Source organism: Lethenteron reissneri, chromosome 27 (assembly GCF_015708825.2).
Source record: "Lethenteron reissneri isolate LAM-NWPU_2019-01 chromosome 27, ASM1570882v1, whole genome shotgun sequence".
Taxonomy (NCBI): domain Eukaryota; kingdom Metazoa; phylum Chordata; class Hyperoartia; order Petromyzontiformes; family Petromyzontidae; genus Lethenteron; species Lethenteron reissneri.
In genome coordinates this window covers 3294022-3315712 of record NC_083805.1, presented here as the reverse complement: position 1 = coordinate 3315712, position 21691 = coordinate 3294022, and the positions used below count along the sequence as shown (strand labels likewise).

Sequence of the window (21691 nt, the reverse complement as noted above, 5' to 3'; positions counted from 1 at the left end):
GAAGGAAATTATTTCGAAGAATTTTTTTCGCGCAAAGCAGGAATAATAAATGCGTCCAAGCTTCTTATGCCCGCCCGCCCGCTCGCACCCTTTTGTTGGCTGTGCGGTTTGTGTGTGCACGCGTTGTCTGTCCAGTGGTCTAACCGCCCCCACCGTCCCACCGCGTGTGTTTTTTGTCGGCGGCGCCAGTCGGACGGGTCCCAGGATCGCGAGGCGTCGTGCGTGGGAGGCGAGAGTGGCTCCTCCAGCACCTCCGGGGCTCACGAGCAGGAGCACGACGGCGAGAGCGATGGTAACGGCTTCCCGCCGAACGGCACGCAGGGAAAAAGGAAACTCGGGGCGGCCGTTTGCCCGTTTAGCCACCGCGGTTTAGCGTCACGCCGCCACATCTTTAGGTCATTTGTTCAAAACCAAATTCATTAAAAAAAAATGTACGTTTTATTATACCAGGTAAGGCCCCACTCAGCTATATAGCTCTTTTTCAGAAGCGACCGGGCCACAAATGGTAGCTCAACGAAGTGGCTTATCATGTGGAAATTTACAGCAGCAACCAAATACTGTAAATGTACTTTGGTTCTAAATGTGGAGGGTGAAACCGGAGGACCCGGAGAAAAATCCATGAGATCACGGTGAGAGAGACAAACTTGAAATATGTAGGTGTCGGGGAAGGGATCTCCAGGAAAACCAGGCGAGGTAGTTAACATCTTACCACAGTGGCGCATTAAATCCCCTCCACCTCTGTGCACCCAGCAGTTTTATAAATCGTGGCACCACAGTCTTGACGGATCGCCAGGTCGTGTGTGGTGTTTAGATGAAGTGTGGGGTATTTCCCACGTCTTCACAGACACCTGGCCAGCGTGATTCAGTGCCCTCGAGTTTGCCCTTGTGCCAGATTTGGCTTGTGAGCAAAACTGTGCAGGGCTGCGCATTTACCTTTTACCTGGTCGCGACATTACGTTCCTTTTGTGAGACTGCACGCGATGTTAGGTGTCTTGTGCGTGACAGCTTCTTGCATTCCTCGCCTGAAACGAAATCAACCCGTGCGACTCCAGTACCAACAACACACACACGGACGCATTAGAATTGTACAGAAAAATGTGAAAGGCTCCGCAAACTGTGGAAAGAGGTTTAACGTTTTTATTTGCTTTTTTTCTCGTCAGGCGCCGGCAACCAGAGCTCGGACACTGAGAGCGCTCCGTCGCCACGACCTCCTGGCGGCGGCTCCGCCAAACCCACTTCTCAAGCCGGCCTGTCGGCGGAATGGGCCCCTGGCGCTGCGACCCCGGGCGACGTGCCGTCTCTGGCCGTGAAGTCGGAGAAGGACGGCACCGGCGAGGACGTGGGACCTCGCGACGAGCGCCGCCGTGTCAAGGTGGAGGAGGAGGAGGACAATGATGAGGAGGAGGAGCCCGGGGAAGGTGGTGGCGACGCCAAGAAAGACGCTTCCAAAGAGGCGGTGCTGGCGGCGGCGGCGGCGGGGCACCGCGAGGGAGAGGTGAAGCCCGAGGGCAGCGCCCGGGCCGAGCGCAAGAAGGGCGAGCGCAGGAGAGGCCGCGACAGGGACAGGCAGAGGGGGGCCGAGGGCGCCTCGGAGGACGATTCCAGCGCCACCTGCAGCGCCGACGAGATGGATGTCGATGGCGACGAGTCGAGGTGCGGCAGATTCACCACCGAGGAATACGCGACTGTGGGACTAGAGCTCTTAAGAGATGTGACGTAACCGAGTACGTTATTAACCAGCCCGAGATCCGCGATTATTTAGGACGGCCTACTTGCCTGTACGTAAACAAGTAAGCGATACGTTAATTTGGGAAATCATTGTTTTTAAAATAATATTTTCCAACTAAAGTTAAAGGCTTTTATGCATTATTGGCTTTCTCTGTGTAATGCAAGGGCCATGATGACTCTTTAAAGTGTTCCAATATTAACGAAATTTTCATATAAAATGAAGCGCTCCTTTTAGAAAGTTACCCCATTGAAATCTGACCTTATTGACCAAAGCGTTGTCCAAAAGTTGGGGGAAACAAACCAGCACAAAAAAGGATTCGTTGCAAATATGCAAACGTGCTTTGCCCTGACGGTTTACCCGTCTTATGCCGTGCTGCAAGCTAAATAATGAACTATTTCTTTCCGAAGACATCCGCGTGACAAGAACGCGTTGTGCAAGTCGTGATCTTATGTATGATGGAGATTTATTTTTCCCTCCCAACTTTTGTTATTGCAACGTTTCATGTTCTTGTACGCAGGGATAATTGTTTGTCCTGGAAATATGGGGAGGCGTTCATCCAGCAGTGGATTGATTAAGGGCTTAAATAATAACAAACTTATGAATTGATTGCAATCTTTGGGCCGAAAAATCTATTGTACGGGTGTTCAGGGAAGTCCAGTTGCGCGGTACGTAGCAGGCACATTATGACACGTGTACAAACATTTTAGCATCTACAACCTCATACGTTTATCCAATTTTAATTACATCTCCATGGCGTCAAGAACAGGAAGAATACGCAGGACGGGTAGCGAATGCTCAGTCACGAGTGTAAGCAAATGGTGCGCGTTGTGCCGGTTCGTATTGAGAACGGTCGATATTTGTGGTGAAAATGAAACGAGTTGTTTGGTGATTCTGCGTTGAGCAGAGTGGGGTGCACAAGCATGAATAACAAAACGAATGAAAACTCCACATTCATGGCCTTAAAGGGGGAAAAATATATATATTTAAGAAGGCAACGTTTTGGGCTGTGGCCCGCCCCCTTGGAAGCACATAAATAGAGAGGCCGGAGAGGTGGTGGACAAACAGTTGGAGACTGAAATTGTACACCCTGGGGCCTGATGAGATTTTAATTAAATTAGTGTTCTTCTCTTGACCAGCTTTTAAATTGACATACGAGTAGCTATTTAATGTATTAAATCATCTAAATATACATATGCCAAAAAAAAAGCGGCAACCGGCTTTATTTCTTTATCATCAAGCCCCATGGTGTAAAATGCAGTCCCGAACCCTAATCTCACTCTCTCTCTGGCTGTTCTGGAAGGGCCTTCGCCCGAAACGTCACGCGAAAAAATATTTTTTAGTTTCTTGTTCAGGCCATAGCGTTCATGACGAATGCGTTTGTGTTTTGTTATTTGCGCCGACATAAGGCACAGCGCATCACCGACTGAGAGTCGTCGTGGTTGTGCTCGAATCCGCTGTTTAGTTTGAGCACCGCCGCTTGGCTGCTGTCTAAACGAAAGTCAATTATGCACAAATAAGTCAAAGGCACTTTTACAACCCAAGCGATAATGAAATGTGCAAAATCTCTTTTTAAAAACTAATAGATATAACAGCGTTAATAGATCCTTGAGTGCATGATTAATCACTGGCTTAACTGCTGGTAGTAATTAATAGCTGTTTCATCAAATGGGAACATGAGCATAATCAGCTCAAGAAGGCATAACATTATTTCATTTTGGGAACTACAGGAAAAGCATTGCTAAATAATTTTGATATTTTATTTTTCGGTTGATTTCTTTCATCAAAACAGACGTCGTATGGCACTTGAAGACAGAATGTATTTTCTTCACATGAACTTTGGTTATTTAATCCCTTGTAGATTTCAGCGCAGCTGAATTTCAGAGGGTTTTTCTTCCCTTCATGTAAAGCAGACCAACCCAATAGAGAACGTGCGGCTTCCGTGATGAACTCTTCTCTGTGTGTGTGTGTGTCTGCTGAGTACTGATCACTCGCGTTTCTCGTATCATTGTGGCATCTCCACGCAGTAGAATAGTAATTGTCCGTATTGCTGACAGGTATCCTGAGCCTTTCATTATTTTTTTTACTTTTATTAAAAGTGACCTCGACCGGTACAATAAGCTGCGCGTTTGCACACGGGGAACAGAGTGTTCTTGCCTCGGCGTCTCATTAAACGAGTCGGCACGAGTAGGCGTTGGAGCGAGCGTGCTCGCGCATACGCATGCGCACGCAAGCGTGTGTGCCGCGCGCTGTTGAATTTAATTTTCTCTAATTTGTTGCTCTGAGCGCCGGCACATTCGGCAAAACGCCTCTCCCGCCATCGCCACAGCCGGACCCGTTGACTTCCTCGCACACTCTGCAATGTCCCCCCCCCCCCGCTCGTAAGAGCATGGTATTATTGCGCCGCAGTAGCGTTGCGCAAACACTTGTCATTGCCACGCGCGATGACCTGCGTGGTCGGTCGATAGGTCGGACAGTCAGTCATTTGTGATGGTAGGTCCAGTTAATGTTTGAATGACATCATCGGTGAAGCGGGGGGGGGGGGGGGAATGAATGACAAGCCGACATGCCAGTCAATTAAGTGAGGATCCAGCCCATATGTCGACGCCGATACAAAACCAAATGGTCAAAGTGCGTCGTTTGTTTGTGTTACTCCTTAATGGAATTTGGAGTGGAGCTTCTATTGACGTGTGTGGCTGGCTCGCTGTAAAGCTCTCTCCTACCTCTACAATGGCCCTACGTGAAGTGTTATACATTTATTGCCGTGCCATTGGCCGATCGTACGGAGTGGCTTTTTTGCCGTTGGCCAATCGGAGAACGCTCGGATCAAATTTGTATTCTGCTTGAGGTTGGAATTGTATACTTGTTGGCGTGCAGAAAGACATCGACTGAGGATGTAACGATTCAACTCCTTCCTCGATTTGACAAATTGCCGCGAAATCCAATCACAAAGAATAATTGGTGAATAAGAAATATTTGATTTTTAATGCACTACTAAATATGTGTTTTGAGAGTCGAATAAATAGATCTAAATCGTCCGAACCCTGCCAGTCATTACATAAAAGGCAGATAGACGGAGCAAGAGTGAAAGTGTTATCTTTCAAAGAGCGGCTTAACAAATGTTTGTCCTACCTCCCCCATGCCCCCCCTCCTCCCCCCCTATTCTTCCCCCCTCCCCTCTTCTCCCACCGATTCTCGTCGTTCAGGCAAAGGCTGCTTGGCCCCAGCGCGAAGTCCGGCGTTGCGTCGCCGAATAAATCGGCGTTGAGCGGAGTGGGCGGCGTGGCGCAGGACCTGCAGCACATGGTGCAGAGAGCGGCGGAGATCCCGGCCATGGTAATAGATCGCACGCGGCGGCGGCTGCTGCAGCCGCGCAGCTCGCTGTGCTGGCCCACCCCACAGGGTGCCGCGGTGGCCAGGAGTTGTTAACCTCACCCGGTATACAGGAGGTCGTGAGTTCGTTACCGACCCTGACACCTGTATATTTTGAGTTTTAGGAACATGCGTTTAGAGTAGAAATTTCCACACAATATGCCACTTTTGTTGGGCTGTCATTTGTGTCCAGAAAAAGAGCTATCCAGCTCAGTGGGCCTTACCTGGGAAAATAAAAATTGTTTATTGTTTACTGTGGAACCGGATGTGTGACTTTTTAATTGGCATTACATTTTTAGGGAGTCACGATTTTATAACAGAATTGGCTCCGTTATTTATCTTGTTCATAATGTCTCATCCCATACCGTCCGTCTTGTTGTACTGTGTGTTTGCTGTCTCTGTCGTCTGTACGTGCCGTGGTTTTTTGTGCCATCTGATCGAATTGGGGGATCATCTGGTACTGTGTGTGCTGTGCTGTCTCTCGTCTGTACTTCTGTCTCATTTGTACCATCCGCGTGATCTCTGCACACTGTCTCGTGTGTAACGCTGTCTTGTCTGTACCATCTGTATTTACTGTCATCGCCATCTCCTTGGCACTCATTCATTTGTATTGAAAAATGCTCGATATAGAACGACTTGGCGTGGAGCGGTTAGCAAATCACATAACAAATCTCGGCCGGCTGCCGAGCCACCCAGGGACAGCATTGGCAAAGCAGCGGGTGGTAGAGCCTGGCCCTGGCTTTCTCCCGAGTCCTCTCAGCCTTAATCGAGTACCTGGCGAGGCGCTGTGTGAAAATCGGCACGTCGCAAAGGCGGCTGGGCTCGGGTCACGCGCTGTGGCCTCTTCGTAAAAAGTGCTCGCTGTAGAATCACTTGCCTTTTCGGGTCAATGAATTTGTGTTTTTGTGTGTGCGGTATTGTTTAATTATTTTGTTAAAGTTTAGCCACTTCTCCAATTCGTCATTCTTTGTGTTGTGAGTAATGGATCTGTTACTCAAACGGGTTCCCGGACAGCATTGCAAATGTTTCAAAATCTCTCTGGAAAGGGATCCAAATCAATGTGGTAACCGGTGATGTGCGTTGACATGATCGGCAGCGACTTTAATTCTAATGTTTCAAAATCTCAATGGTGGTAAGGCGTCGCATTCATCGTCATCTTCATCATCATCAGCTATGATCCCCTTGCCGTGGCCGGCTCTCACGGTCTTGCGATGCAGAAATCCATCCGGCTGCTTGCACAACGAGTTGATTCCACCGCTACTGTGTCCATTGTCGATGCCCTCTCAGGCGCTTTTCCCTCTTTGAAGCTGCAACTGTCACGAGTCTTAAGTACGGTATCATGGTATTGGCGGTGGAATCCAGCAGCCGCCACGATTAATACTGACGGTGTAAATAACCGTAATAATACTTCGGCACGCCGTTTGTTTCACTCACAGTGGACCTTAAAGATCATCCGATGTCTTTTCGCAAGATTAGGGAGTTGGCCATTGTTGTGCTGGTGTGTGGAGTTCAAATCTGCATAATTCGAAAATTACACCACGAATTACTCAATTGAGATTATAAATCGCAATCGTTACCCCCGACTGGTAGACTAATGCCCAAGGTTATCTTGCTAACAAGACGATCCTCATCTCTTCAGTTGCTCATCTGGTTTAACAAAATCATTTTAAAACGCGCATCTTTACCACCAGACATCATCCCTGCACGCAACCTACCCTGCCTAAGCCTACTTTACCTAACCTTAATAATGTCTTCTTGGTTCTTTCGGTAAAGTCACGTAGAATTGAAATAATAAAGTAATAAAAATAAAACATAATAAAATAATTCTCACAACGTTTCGGCCACCACGAAAGAACCAAGAAGATGAATCCCTGCAGTTACGAAAGCTTTAAATCGAAACTTAATAATGTCCCCAATGCGAGAGTTTCTCTTCCCGTCTCTCCGCGTAATTCCCTTTTCTGCCTCTGTGCACTTCCTCTTCCTATCTCTCCGCGTAATTCCAAGCGTGCACGTGTCGCGCGCGCATGTGCGCTTGTTTCTCCGGGTACTCTGGCTTTACTCCCTGCACGAAGCCAAGCACTTGCCCGTGGGATTCGACACATTTCCCCAATGCAGGAGCCTCGTCAAAAGCGAGTCTTTAGAATCGGTGAGAACATTGGTGGGGAATTAATAATCTTGTACGAGGTGCGCGCGCCTCCTGTAAATGTAAGCGTTTCCGCCGGACGGTAAATTTTTGCTCGCCTCAAAACGAGTGCCCTTGGGGCACTGTTGAGCAACATGCCCATTGATTGCACTCTGTTAAAAAAACGGTCCAGCCGAAAGGCAGATTGGTGTGCTACGGAGTTCAGACTCATAAAGAACATCTGTTTGGCTTATGTGCATAAAAGCCGGGCTATCTGTGTCTCCGGTGGGAACAAACAAAACGCACAATGGAGCCTCGCGAGTGGGAGATCAGGTATCCCGCTGTTTACTACCACCCTACATATGAGTTAAAAAAAAATAATACTGCTTCAAATCAAGATTAATACTGATTCTTTTACAGCGTGCCTCTCCTTCCGAACAGGGTTGGAAAATGTAAGACGGTTGTTCCTTTAAGATTCTCTATAAGTTTCGAAAGTTACATTATTTACGGCCATGGTGGGACTCGGGGTGCTGTAAGAGGGCTGGCTGCCACTTGAGTTCAAATAACAACCGGTGTCACATGGGCTCAAAATCATCATCTCTTGTGCTCATCGTGTATTGCCCAATGAGCACCTTTCATTATGAGGTCAGCAGTGGTTCTGCAATGGGCAGATTATCCTCCTGTCATAGGAATGTGGAATTCTGCAAGGAACTCCAGCTTGCCAAATACAGAGGAGCGCTGACAAACCCTCGTTTGGGCATTCAGGCCTTTTCTTTTAGATTGTTAATCATGAATTACTTATTGTGATTAAACAAAACAATTCGACATTGTGTAAGAACCTGAATTTGATTTAATTGCCTCTCGGCACGTTGAACCATCCGAGTTCCTGAACCCAAGACGAGATGTTTCGCTAGACGGTACCACCTGTGAGGTGGAAACACTTTAGCGGTTCCTATTTCTACTTGGCCAGCAACAATGAATGATGATATAACCATTTGAAATTAGTGGTTTGTCAAAGAATTCAGTTCCGGCTCATGGACTACCCGGAGAAAAACTATTTTATTCAGGCGCTGAAGTGAGGCATCCAGGGCACCCCCCCGTACCAAGAGACCCCTTCTCTTTCCGCACACTTTGAGCCACGGATAAGTTTAGTTGGGTTTACGTGAATTCAGCTGAAGTCACTCGTCACGTCGGATATTTTCTTTTGCTTGTCCCAAGCTGGTCACGAGCGTTTTGCATTTTTTTTTTTCTTCGACAGCTCCCGATATCGTACCTGCCCGGAGCAATGGGGGCAGGCGGCAGCCAGGATGCTTGGGCGCTGTACCAGCAGAAAATTATCAACGAATACAAAGGTGAGATGTGCGCCCCATCCCCTCGAAAAAAACCCAGTGTGTATGGTGTTGGATCCTTTGGTGGATGATTAATACATAACGAGCTGTCTGGTAGGAGGCCGTTTAGCAAGTAACATTCTCTAACTGGCAGGACTATATATATATAAACATAGTTTCCGCTCGTTCGTGTGGATTTCCCTTGGGTACTCTGTTTTCCTCTTACCCGCAAAAAAATATATATTGCAAAAATGTATATCAGCCAGACTTCCCACCCTCTTAACGGTTGCTTTGGTAAAAAAAAGTAAAATAATAAATTGTTATCACAAATGAACAAGGAGGGAACGTTAGAAAAATAACACGCGGTGTTCACTTTCGCCGGTGACGCTAGCCAGCCTTCATCTCTCCTCCCCCCCCCCACCTCGTCGATGGCCGTGCCCTGTTCTGCCGTTGTAATGTGGTGATTTTTATCGTGCCACGTTGGTTTTATTTACGCCGTCGCCCTGGTTACCGGCACAGAAACGAGATTAGCAGGTGCGTGCGGCCAGCCGTCCTCTTGCGGTGTCGTCTAAAAAAAATGTTTCCTCCGTTTCATCCCCCAGATCCGAGCAAAGCGGGACCCAAGGACCTCACGAAACCCAGCCCTCAGGCGTCGTCGCCGCACATCCCGCATTCCAGCGTCCCACCAGGTGAGATCGCGGCCAGTTTTATGCATCTCCTCAAAGTAACAGTACGCGTTCGTCGTAGCAGACGGTGCCTTGGCGACTTTTTTGTTTATTTAATGCCAACTTTAAATATAGGCTTAATCGTCTAATGCAATTCGCCGAACGTGACGATGAATCAAAACGGTCGCAAAGCGGCATGCTGCTCGGTTGTAACGAGATCTGCGCTTTCACGTAAACCTCTAGAGAAGGGCTCCGTGAAAGCAAAATTTTTGTGTTGCTTGGATACCGACAAGAGGTCTTGTTTGATTTGTAAGCGTTTTGCATCGAGGCGTTGAAGCAATTTGCTACGACGGTCGTTTGAGAATTAATGGTGAATGAAAATGTATTACTTTGCAAAAATGGTGATCAATAACGGGAATGCATAATATAAATAATAAAGTAATAAAAAAAAATTCTTACGTAATTTTCCCCGTTATTTACTCGGAAAAGCCTCATCGAGTCTGAAGATTCGTAGGGGGAAATTTGGGTGAGGAAATTTGGCCAATTCCCTTTTTCGTGTTTGGCTTTGTGTGGGAGAAAACCCGAGTAACCCTGAGGATAACCCACACGAATGAGGTGGCAACTCACCCCACATCTGCACAGTTAGATCTTACGAAATCCATTTCTGTAAAAACCTTGGTATTCCCAGATGGTTGCCCATCATAGTCCCAACCAGGCCCAGTCTTTGCTGAGCTTTCAAGATCTGACGAAATTGACTACGTTGGCGGGACTTTGTGGTTTGTGCACGTGGTTGTGCGTGTGCTTGTGTCAACGTTCTCATGTGTATGTGCGTGCGTGTTTGCGGGAGGAAGTGAGGCTTTGGTGGTTATCGCTGCAAATTCGTTCGCCCTCACTGTAATTTCTGGCCGCAGTAACCCAACACCGTAGTAGTCGGCCTTTTGCCACCTTGAACTGGGCCTGGTCTTTCTCGACATCGGCTACATAGATTGCGTAGACTAAAAAGATTTGCCTACTGCTGAAGTGGTCATCATCTCCACGGCATTACTAAAACGTTGGGGTGTGTAAGTAGCACGTTTTTAATTCTGCCCACTTATTTTATTGTAACTGTGGGATTCTGCTGCCATGTCATAATAGTCTGCACTCTGGCACAGCAATTGTTATGATGGGCAAAAATGATAATTGATGCTTATGGCGGTACCCCGGGGTTCCAAATAATACAAAATGGCTGAGGCAATTAAATATTTTATTTCAGGGGTACTTTTTTTCCCAGGGGTGTACTTAACTCCGCGACTGGGGTACCAATCAATCCGAAATCGGTGCTACTCCGCGATGTCGAAACGCAGCGAAGACGATTACGCTGAAACCCTGAACGCTCGTACGCACCGTAGTGGTGCATCGTGTCCAGCTCGTCGAGACGAGTCGATTGCCGCATCGCCGACCATCAACAGACTAAAATTGACTATCACGGACATTATGCGAGAGCCGGGGTACCGCCATAAGGTTCAATCTACATAAACCTTTGTCAATCCACTGTTTGGCCATACCTCACCATGTTGGTAAGTGAAGGGGGGGGGGGGCTTCAGGACTGTGTGGAATCGAACTCGGGTCACCGGGTTCACATCGCGGTGCACCAACCACTGCGCCACCGATCCACGGTCCCGTCAGGACACTAATGACCGGTATGATCTTCTTGGTTCTTTCGGTAAAGTCACGTAGAAGGGAGATAATAAAATAATAAAAATAAAACATTAAATAATACAATTCTCACGACGTTTCGGCCACAACGCAAGCAGCCGTCCTCAGGTGAAGAACAGGTTTGTCGGAAAGACAGCGTCCGTGACTTTACCGAAAGAACCAAGAAGATGAATCCCTGCAGTCACGAAAGCTTCAAATCGAAATTTGACCGGTATGATGTCTGCGCATGTGCGTAGGGTTGCAGCCGGTGCCTCAGCAGGCGTCGCCAACCGGCATGGAGCCTCCGAGACCCACGCTGTGGAGGCCTCCCCGTGCCTCCAACATCCCCTCGCCGCCCCCGCTCATCCCCTCGTCCAAGCCGCACGGTGTGGCCGGCTCCATCACACAGGTACAGTTTGCCTCCATTGCAGTTGCACATTTCGCATCCGCTGCAGCTTCATGTGCATTGGTGTCTGCGGTTGAACGGGGTTCAAGGGCAACTCGTGGCCCAAAATGTTTTTTGCAACTGGGTGTTTGCCCTCTTCCATGTTTACCTCACGCACGTGTGTACACGGATGTGTGTGTTCGGTTTTGGGGAACAATAGTGTAGCAGTTGGCACGCTGTGCTATGAACCCGGCGACCAAAGTTTTGTTCCTACTCACGGCCCAACAGCAGTGACGATTATCTGAAGCGGTCCTGGGCATCTTCTAGGTCAGGGGTCGGCAACCTACGGCTCCGGAGCCGCATGCGGCTCTTTACGGGCTGCTTCTTGACGATATGCACGTATGTACAGTATGTACTCAGATGCATTGCGGCTCTTGAAATACTGAATTTTGTACCGGATTGGAAAGAAATGGCTCTTCTTGTTATTTTGGTTGCCGACCCCTGCCCTAGGTTGACGCAGCCCCAAAAAACGAGTACCTAGTGCGGTGGGTAAACATCGCCACTCAGGGAGACGAAGTCGGCCAGGGCGTGATGCTGGCCAAACCCCCACCCCTGTGTGTGCCGTGCCGGCCTTCACAAGTGCTACTCACTAACGGCACTTGCCGCAACAGTCTGTTAAGTTTAACACGTAGGCTTTCGCGACCAATATCCATAATAGAGGTTTTTGGGTTAGATCGCGTCTGTTGAGGCTGAGATCGCGTCTGTGAAGGCTACAACACGGGATCACTGTCTTTTGTGACGTAACTCAGGGCACGCCAGTGAACTACCCGCCACCGGTGCCCGGGCTGCTGGCGCCTTACCAAGCGGCCGGCGGCGGAGGTCCCGGCGGCCCCAGCCCCAAAGGCTCCATCTCCATGGGGTTACCGCGGCACGCCGAGCCGGTCAAGCATGGTGAGAGCCCCGAACGGTGGCGACCGCCCGTGAGATGCCCGGTTTAACCACCCCCCGCCTCCCCCTGTGTGCTGTCATCAACTGAATAATAATAGTAATGTTTACCACGTGGAGTTTTTTTTTTTCCTGGTTTCTCATCTGACAATGCTGGACGCAATGTCAAGCGAGACGTGATATCCGATTGCTATTTTTTGTTTGCGGAGAAGTTGTTCTTCCACTTATCTGTGAGCCTGAAATAATAATAATAAGAATAATTTGCACGTTAAATGCGTGACTATTTCATATGATTACCTACGTTGGGTGTTGGAGGGCTACATGACAAATATTAGGCTAGATCAGGGGTCGGCAACCAAAATAACAAGAAGAGCCATTTCTTTCCAATTCGGTACAAAATTCAGTATTTCAAGAGCCGCAATGCATCTGAGTACATACTGTACATACGTACTCATCGTCAAGAAGCAGCCCGTAAAGAGCCGCATGCGGCTCCGGAGCCGTAGGTTGCCGACCCCTGGGCTAGATCATTGTGGCCTAATCCAAAAATCTATAATAATTTAATAATAATTACTTACTTGCCCAGGGAAGCCACTCAAAATAAAGACTCTCCTTCCGGAGGGTTCTGCTACATTTGGATGCTTGGGAAAACCAATCACATTGCGTGTGTGTGTGTGTTTAGCTATGGAAACCCATGCCGAATAAGGGGAGAGCATACATACAGACTCGCTCGCTCGCTCACACACACACACCCTCGTACAGACACTAGCACACACACACTCTCACACACATACTCAAGCACTCAAACAACACTCGAACTCGACAGAACTGGGAGAAAATACAAACTGTTGGATTGGAAACGAGGTCCTTGTTGCTTTTTGGCCTCCAGTGTTACCACTGAGCGTGCCGCCCATGAAGACAGTGATGTGGCTGTTTACTGCGACGTTAATGATTCCACACGTTCCAGAGGGCAGCTGTGATGTAGCTCAATAGTCCTCAATCGTAGTTCTCCTAACCCACCACCACCACGACGTTTCAGCCCGCCACCACCATTGAGTCATCACAAATCTTTTCTATTTGTATGCAACTGCAGCTGCCGTTCATTACACGGATACGACGGTTGGTTGGTAATTGCGGATCGGTTGGCAGTTGTGGAAAGCTGTACTTTGGAGGTGGGGGGGGGGTGGTGTGGAGGGTACGATGACTCCAGTTGACTTAATGATAAAGAGCGCGCCAGTGCCTCGCATAACATAACGCCCGCACACCCGCCTCTCCGGTTTATTTGTGTTCAGCGACCCCGGACAGGAGTATCTCAAAGGGGACGTCTGGACCAAAGGTCCTCCCAGACTCCAACTACAGAGGGTCCATAACTCAGGTAGAGACACATTCTGCCCTGATCACGTCATCGCGTTTATGAGTCCATCCAAGCCGCCACCTACCGCTTCTCTCTCACCTTTGTATCTCATCGCTCGCCCACCTCGTTTTCACTTAACAAGGTAACGACGATGTGATGTTCCAACAGGGCATCCCCGCAGATGCGCTCTACAGGATTCACCATCCCAACTTGCGGGGCGACGACGATGTCATATATTCCGGTGAGCCACTTGAAGGGAAGATGAGCTCTTATCTTGTGGCTACCGCACGCCGTGATAACGGTGTGCCTCGCGCGACCGCAGCTTCGTTCGTGAAAAAAATAGATTTCCAAGATTATGGCCATGTGTGTTATTATTCAGTTTGCTGACATCGTCGTGACTCCACTCTCATTCCATCTCACATCGTCCGTGCAGCTACGTCACTCGGGGAGTGCTCCGATGGAATGTCTTCAACGTGATTTCACACAGCCTAGGTACATGAGAATTTAAAATATTTATTTAGACTGCTGGAGGAATCCGATAAGCTCTGAAGCTTTTTTTTCACACGTCCAGCGTGGGCAAGTCAGCGGGTTACAGGAGCAAACAATGCAAACCAAGATTGGATTACAAAAACTGTAAAGCAAGAAACTAAATATAAATTAATAACACAAGCATTATACAAGTCTGATTTATCAACATTGAGCAAGGCAGCAGTAACAGCAACAAAACAGTTCCAGACCACACCAAGATGACACCCAGTCCTGCAATGCATAGTTAAAATTGTTTTTTTTTGTTGCATTCTTTGTTATTGCCCTGTTTAAAACAGATCGGGCATTGGAAAGGATTGAAATTTAAAAACAATGCACCTGATGTCTTGTTTTTCTTTATTCAATGGGTGACTGCTCCTCTTCTGCTGCTACCCCCACAGTCTGAAATTCCCTTCCGATGGCTGTCCTCCTTATCTCGTTCAAGTCCAGACTTTACACTTTCCTCTTCTGCCCTTGACTGAACCGTGTGTGTCTCTCTCTTTTTCCTTTTGAAGTGTCTTCATTTGCCCATCAACCATAACATTTTCTCTAACACTCTCTCTCCCTGCTCAACTAATAAAAACATCCTTCAACAGATAGATGTGCATGTTTCACCCCCCCCCACTCCTTCCCTCCCCCCTGCTTGTACAGAATCTTGAGATGCAGTCACATTTAGGCGAATCACAAAACTAAATCGTACACACATTTTACACTCCGCTGCAACTAGCTCGCTCTTCAGAGTTCAGCGATGTAGATACAGCGTGTTTAATTAGTGAGAAACGAAGTACCGAGTACCCCGTATAAACACGCGTTCTCTGTCAGTTTTCACATTTGACACCCACTCCCGTTGAATGTAGTTATTTAATTATTATGCCTATAATAATATAATAATTTCCCCTGTATATTAAGCACCCCCCCCCCCCCAACCGCCTATCATTCCTCTCTTACAACCTCACGTCTTCTCCATCGCCCATTCTCTTCCGTTTCCTTCCCCTCGCCCCTCCACCCCTGCCTGTCCCTCTCCTAGCCTTCGTGATCCCTAAGTACCCTCTCTATCGCGGTCGCCAATTCCTGAGCCCTGCCATCTAAATCGTTCTCTTACTCTACCGTTTGTGAACTAGGTGGTTCAGCGCCTTGAGGCAAAGGCGCTCTGTAAATACCCGCCTTGTTTTCTCCCCATTCCACAGGTGTCGTGCAGAAGGCTCCCGAGGTGTCCAAACCGCCCTCGGGTTACCTGGAGGTATCTGCCGGAGCCAAGCGCTCCTATGACATGATGGAGGGTCGCTCGTCGGCTGCCACCCAGTACGAAGGTCAGTGCGGAAGGTTAAGCGAGTGTGTCGCTCGGTGAGAAAGAAAATAATTTACCGATGGAGTGGCAGGGTTCATGGTACTGAGATGTGTGACTCTTGTCCCGCAAGGTTAGGCATTAGCACAACCTCAAGCGGAGATGACCGGTTCACGTCTTGAGCGTTCACGCATTTGTTTGCTGGGATCTATTTAAGTACGACACGGGTCATGGAGGGCTCGTGTTGTGCGACTCTTTCACCCCGATGTTGATGTTTACGCATCGCAACGTGTACTAATTTAAGGGAGAGTCAAACTACAGGAATGTTATCGGTTTCGGATATCACTCGCCACTGATGTTATCCACAGCCAGGAATCGAACACTCGCTGCTGGGTTGGTAACACATTGTGCCAATCCACTGCATCGCCTTTCAGGCAAAGGTTATCTGTTCAGCTATATAGACTTTTTGGGGCACGTGTTGATAGCGAGCTCTTATTTAGGCCAGCGTGGTGGGGCCATGCCAGGGCACCATTGCGTCCACATTGTTGACGTGGATCACATCAGAGCTCGGAAGCTCAGCAGGTTAAGTGGATAGTACTTGGATAGGCGACCACCTGGCATGCCAGCTTGTTAAAGGCAGCTGCGGGACTGAACTATGTGGTGTTTAGCAGAGGGCAGGGCAGCAGCTGCATCATTTATTTTCTGCCCTGCTTTACCAACCTGTACCGACCAGCGTGGTGAAGTCGGTTCAAATAGTCCCCATGACACGCTCGACATGGGGAGGCCATCATCCATGAGTGGATTGACAAAAGGGGGGTGGCTGTACGTGTACAATTTAGCATGAGCAGTTGTGCTTTTGTTCATGATATTATACGTCAGGATGCGCAACCGAAGGCGGCGTGCGCTTGCTTGTGCGTTAATGAACACAGCACGCACGCCATTCAGACGTTTAATCCAAAATATACGTCGCACGATGCTGACGAATCCTTTTGCGTTGTTTTTGGCTTTCATCTTGCTTGCTGTGGGCCCGGCAGGTTTGATAAGTCGCGCTGCGATGAAGGACGAGAGCGGCCTGCGTCCCGCTAAGGACCGGCCGACTGCGCACGGATCCATCATTCAAGGTAAGCGGTCGTGCTGCGAACCCACCGCACGCACGCAGCCTGGCTTGCGGTCGAATCGATCATCGCGCATGGATTCATTTTATCAGCAGTTTGGCACCAGACTTTCTGCAACAAAATTAATCAACCTCATCGTCGTGTCAAATCGCCAAAAATACGGAACGCCGCTCGTAATTTTAATTCGTAAGTTGTATTTATTTCATAATCCGCTGCTGAATGAAGGCCTCCCAGAGCTGTATCGGTCATAGAGGTTGTTTGACCATACTTCACCACGCCGGTTACGAGGACGATCGCGTGGCGCGTTTAAACAACATTTTTTTATTTTACCAGGCAAGGCCTGCAGAGCTATGTAGCTCAACGAAGTGGCTTATCACGTGGAAATGTATAGCACCCAAATACTCTAAACACATGTTGATTCTAAATGTGGAGTGAAAAAACCGGAGGAACCGGAGAAAATTCCACGCATGAGCCGCCACCCTGCCTCTTGAGAAATAGGAAACCAAAAAATGAGCGGCGGTTAATTGCCTTTGCCGAGCAGGCAAAATTAACCGCGACGACTGCGTGTGAGCAGGCACCCCACGGAGCGTGATGGACGCCCAAGAGGAGTACGCCCAAAGGGAGGGCAGGCCGGTGGATGTGAGGACTCAGTGGGCGACGTCCATGGAGGTGCCCGGCACCAGGGAGCGGAACCAGGAGGCCGCGAGGGCTCTGCACGAGAGCCAAGCGTCGATGCATGTCAGGAGAACGCACTACGACGGTTCCATCTCGCAGGTTTGTGCGCGCCTCTTCTTTGCCATCGTGTTTCCCACGCGGGTCCCGGTTTTTTGTGTTTAAACAAACGCTCGAGCGTTGGAACGGTCAACACAGTTAATTTTCGCCGTTGCTCGATTGATGATGTAGCGGTGACCAGCCGAGCAGATTTACACGCGAATCTCTTTGCAATTATGTATAATTCAGCCTCCCGGGATATATGTGGACATTTGAAAAACCTCATGGGCAGAGAAAATTGGCTTAAATACAGGAATGAACCAGATGGGCTTTAATGGCTTTTCCTGCTCTGAAATCTTCCATGTAAACCTGCATTTTGTCTCTGTTTGCGATCTTGTTTTTTTTCAAGGCAACAATTTGTCGCGTGATTTAATTCCAAAGTTAAATTTCTACGCACAATTCCCCCGTCGTTATGAGGGAGCGAACAAAAGACCGTGCTGGTAAAGGAGACACAAAGATGGGAAGGGAATTTAAGTGTGGGCTTTCGGGTTAAGTTGCTTGTTAAGCTTTCAGCTGCACCACCACTGTGGGCATTTTCATTTCCCACGCCGCTGAAGATGCCTGCAGTAGTCCGTGGCGAAAGCTCCAGAAGGAGAATTGCTCAACACGTGGCTTAACCCCGGAAGAGCACACTCGGATGACGAGTGGCCGCAAAAAAACACCTCGATGTGCAACGGAGGGAAATGATTCGACGCCATTTAAATATTTCGAGCCCACGGGAGAGAAATTTAAATTCATTTGTCACAGCCAGCGCGGGGTTGTCACTGGGCAAATAATCTTAGAATCCTTGCAGTAAAACCAGTATTGCATTTGAGCCTCACCCAGCGACAAGCGACAGCCGCGCGCAATGATGCCGCGGAGCTTGCTGTGAAATCCTTTCCGTGGTCTTCTTTTTCAACGTTTGTGTGGCTCTCATACAAAGCTATTGTTTGTGCTCTTGAAAACATTTTTCCGACACAGCCATGTTTCTCTGCTTCCAATTTATTTCTCGTAAGACTCCCGAAAAGATTCGACGCCATTTAACTCTTTCGAGCCCACGGGAGAGAAAAGGAAAAAATGTGGGCTTATTGTTGCGTGCCTCAATAAAGAATCATTCCGTCCGTCCCTGTTTGGTGCGCTTCCCACAATAACTTGCCGATCTCGTCAAGGAACATAAACCATCACGCACTCAGGTCATCCTCGCAGCGGCTTTTCGCTAGCCATCGAACAAAGACGGGTGCCGCATCGTGCGCGTTCAGATGCGTTCCTGCGGTCGTCTGGAACGCTATTCTTTCCGAAATTGGGAAGCCACTGGAGCTAGGCACTTTTAAATCTAGACTGTAAACTCATTTCTTTTGAACTACTTTTTTTGTTTATTTTGGTGTCCTTCCTCCGCACCTTTCATTATTACTGTTGGCTACATAGGGTGCGAAGGAAGTTCAACATGCATATATACATCCTGTGACGTCCCGCAGGGCACGCCGATGAGAATGGACGCGGGCGAGCTGAGGCACGACGTTCGCTCGCTCATCGCGAGCCCGGCCCGGGCTGCCCGGCCCGACCCCGCCGCCGACTCACGCTCAGAGAGACACCGCGAGCAGCCCGACTCCCGCCGGCAGGATGACAACCGCAGGCCGTACGACCTGAGCCGGCACCGCCCCGCCGACACTGGCGCGCAGTCGTCTCGTCGGACGCCCGTCAGTGGCTACCCGGGTTCCATTTCCCACACGAGCCCAAGCGGCGGCACGCACGCCGAGAGCGGCGCGCAGGCATCCGGGAGGACACCCGTCAGCGGCTACCCGGGGTCCATTGCTCACGCGAGCCCCGGCAGCTCTCACGCGGAGAACCTGCAGGCATCAGCAAGGGCGGCTATGGGCTACCCCGGGTCCATCTCGAGGGGCTCACCGGTCATCGTTCGCGACTCCTCGTCTGCCAAACACTCAGAAGGTAAATGGACACACTGGTCGCTCGTGCATTCACCGCACTTTGGGTTTTTGTCGCTCAATACGATGGCAACGATTTTTTTAGCGGTCAGACTTGTCACGAGCGGCGCTGCCGCCCACCACCTTTTTCTCCCCTCTTGCAGCTGGGCAGTCGGCAGGCCGTCCGTCGCCGCACGAGAGGAAGCAGAACTCGACGCCGCGCGAAAAATCCCAAACGCCGACGCCGGAGAGGCAGTCGGTGGCCCAGAACCCGTACGAGTACCCTGTGATCCGAGGCCCCACCCCGGAGCTCCACCGTGGGGCGCTGTCCCTGAGCCTGGAGCAGGCCCTGCACAGCGGGCTGCTCATCGACCCCAGTACGTGGACGGCGGAAGGAAGGGCGTCGCGTGAAATAAACGTTTGGTTCTTTCGGTCAAGTCACGTCGGTGAATAATATAAAAATAAGATGAAAATTTAAATTAAAAAATAAAACATTTGTTTAGTTATTTCTATTTTTTTTGTCACCTACGTGACTTTACCGAAAGAACCAAAGAGTATGGATCCTTGCAGTCACGAAAACTTTAAATCTAGAATGAAATGAACGTTGTGTCCAATTTTGCAGTATCCCACCACACGCGTGGCAAGGGAGCCCTTTAAAAAAAAAGTTAATTATATTTCAGTCGGCGCCCGGTACAGAGCAATAAACCGTGACGTAGTGGAGGCGGGGGCGGTACAGAAACTCCGTTGACGTTATTCTGGAAGGTGTGCTGTTAATGATCCTTTATATGTTGCATGCCATTTTGTTCCTAGTAAATAAACAGTGCCACTGTGGCAAAACAACGAATTTATTATTTAAATGAATCGTGACTGATTTATGATAGGTTATCAAATGGCATACCCAGTGCCAAAGCCTCCTCGTGTCCTTGGCTGTGTTGCTGATACAGAGACCTTGTTAATGCGAGACATCGCTTGATCGTCACAATTGGCAATAGCACTCTGAATATCACTCCCGTAAATTAAATTCCAGCGCCACAGCATTGACATTACGAGAGCACTCTTACCTGTGTCGGACAGGCTCTGGGGACATAGCCTGGGTACACGGATCTTGCAAGATAAAGGCTGTTTGTTATTTCCCGGTCGTGTTTTGTCGCACGGACTTACACCGTTAAGCGATTTTGTTTTGTTTTATATTATACCTCAGAGCACAGGATTCTTGTGAACGTCTTCGTTAGTGTAAGATTAAATTTTAAATAGGTTTCTTCTCTTGACCTACGCAAAGATCTAAACGTCGCCAGATGCTTGAATGTCACACGCACTTAACATCTCGGCTGGGCTTGCGAATAAGTCGACATACATATTTAAAACATTAAACGTGTATTGCTTAACATCTCGTCTTGTTTTCGACGTAATTTAAAAACTCTGCGCTCTCTTTTTTTCTCCGCACGGACACACACAGCAGCTTATTACCTGCACCGGCAAATGCAGGGCGCATACTTCCTGCCACGGCACATGGCCCCCGTTCCCGGGTACCCGTCCTACCCGTTCTTTCACCTGCCCGGCTACCCGGAGAACCCTGCGTTGGACAACACGCGGCAGACGATCCTCAACGACTACATCACGTCGCAGCAGATGGGCTTGCCGCGCGGCATGGCGCAGCGCGACCAGACCCTGCCCCCGCACTTCTCGCCCTTCATGAGGAGTACGTTCGCAAACATTCAGGTCGTGCTTATGAATCGGCGGTTGAAGCTACCGGGCGAGGTTTCCTAAATCTCTCCCTCTCCCCTCCCAAGATTTTCAAAATCTGCCCCCCCCCCCCCCCCCCCCCCGCCGCGCGTAGAAGTGTAAGTTGGGCACGCACAAGGGGAGTGCCACGGATGGTTTCCACTTGCGACTTCGGACCGAAACTTTTAAAAGGTGGAGGCCATGGCCAACCGCTGCCTATCCAAATCCCCCCCTCCTCCCCTGTCCCCACCAGCGGCAGCACCGAAGCGATCCATCTACTCGCAAAGCGACGCCGTAGAATGGCCCAAGGACTTCGACCTCGATATCTTACATTTGATTGCTTTTCCAAAAACCAGTTGCTTATTTGTGCAACGTGCCATATGAAAGAAGACATTGGTATTTCCGCAATTACTCTTTGACAGTTGGCATCCGTTCCGTGAAGTGTAATGTAACAGGCGAATTTATAGTAACCCAATTTCTTTTGGTTTCTTGTCACTGAGATGGTGGCATGGCCGAGCGATTTGCACGTTTCCCCGCATGCCGCGGACGTTGAAGGTTCGAGCCCCCGCGTCCTCCCTGGGCAATACTGTGGAGGGCCTATTCAGCGCAACACACTGCCTCACAGTGGATGGTTCAACATTCCCTGACAGAATTCCAAAGAGAGAGCAGTGCCCGACATGCGTGCTGTCAAATTTGACCGAATTTACCCTCAAGTGACCTAAAGTGGTAGAGAATACACAGTTATCATCATCGGCACCTACCGTGAAACTTCTGCAGGTTGAGCGAAATATAGTGGCGGTTGTC

The 21691-nt window shown here is 49.2% G+C and overlaps 1 protein-coding gene across 17 annotated transcripts in view; it reads left to right on the top strand.

Annotated features, from left to right (window-relative positions):
* Positions 1 to 21691, top strand: part of LOC133348367 (nuclear receptor corepressor 1-like) — a 175803-nt gene that overhangs the window by 131178 nt on the left and 22934 nt on the right. For 16 of the 17 annotated variants that reach the window (XM_061561124.1, XM_061561122.1, XM_061561123.1 and 13 more), the window contains 15 exons: positions 190 to 292; positions 1161 to 1653; positions 4933 to 5062; positions 8479 to 8572; positions 9151 to 9237; positions 11145 to 11296; positions 12082 to 12223; positions 13507 to 13589; positions 13737 to 13809; positions 15281 to 15403; positions 16413 to 16499; positions 17068 to 17267; positions 18719 to 19190; positions 19330 to 19542; positions 20622 to 20864. In XM_061561124.1, the coding sequence (XP_061417108.1) occupies positions 190 to 292; positions 1161 to 1653; positions 4933 to 5062; positions 8479 to 8572; positions 9151 to 9237; positions 11145 to 11296; positions 12082 to 12223; positions 13507 to 13589; positions 13737 to 13809; positions 15281 to 15403; positions 16413 to 16499; positions 17068 to 17267; positions 18719 to 19190; positions 19330 to 19542; positions 20622 to 20864 (2695 nt within the window). The remainder of the gene's footprint in view (positions 1 to 189; positions 293 to 1160; positions 1654 to 4932; positions 5063 to 8478; positions 8573 to 9150; positions 9238 to 11144; positions 11297 to 12081; positions 12224 to 13506; positions 13590 to 13736; positions 13810 to 15280; positions 15404 to 16412; positions 16500 to 17067; positions 17268 to 18718; positions 19191 to 19329; positions 19543 to 20621; positions 20865 to 21691) is intronic. The other variant, XM_061561127.1, reaches the window with a different exon arrangement.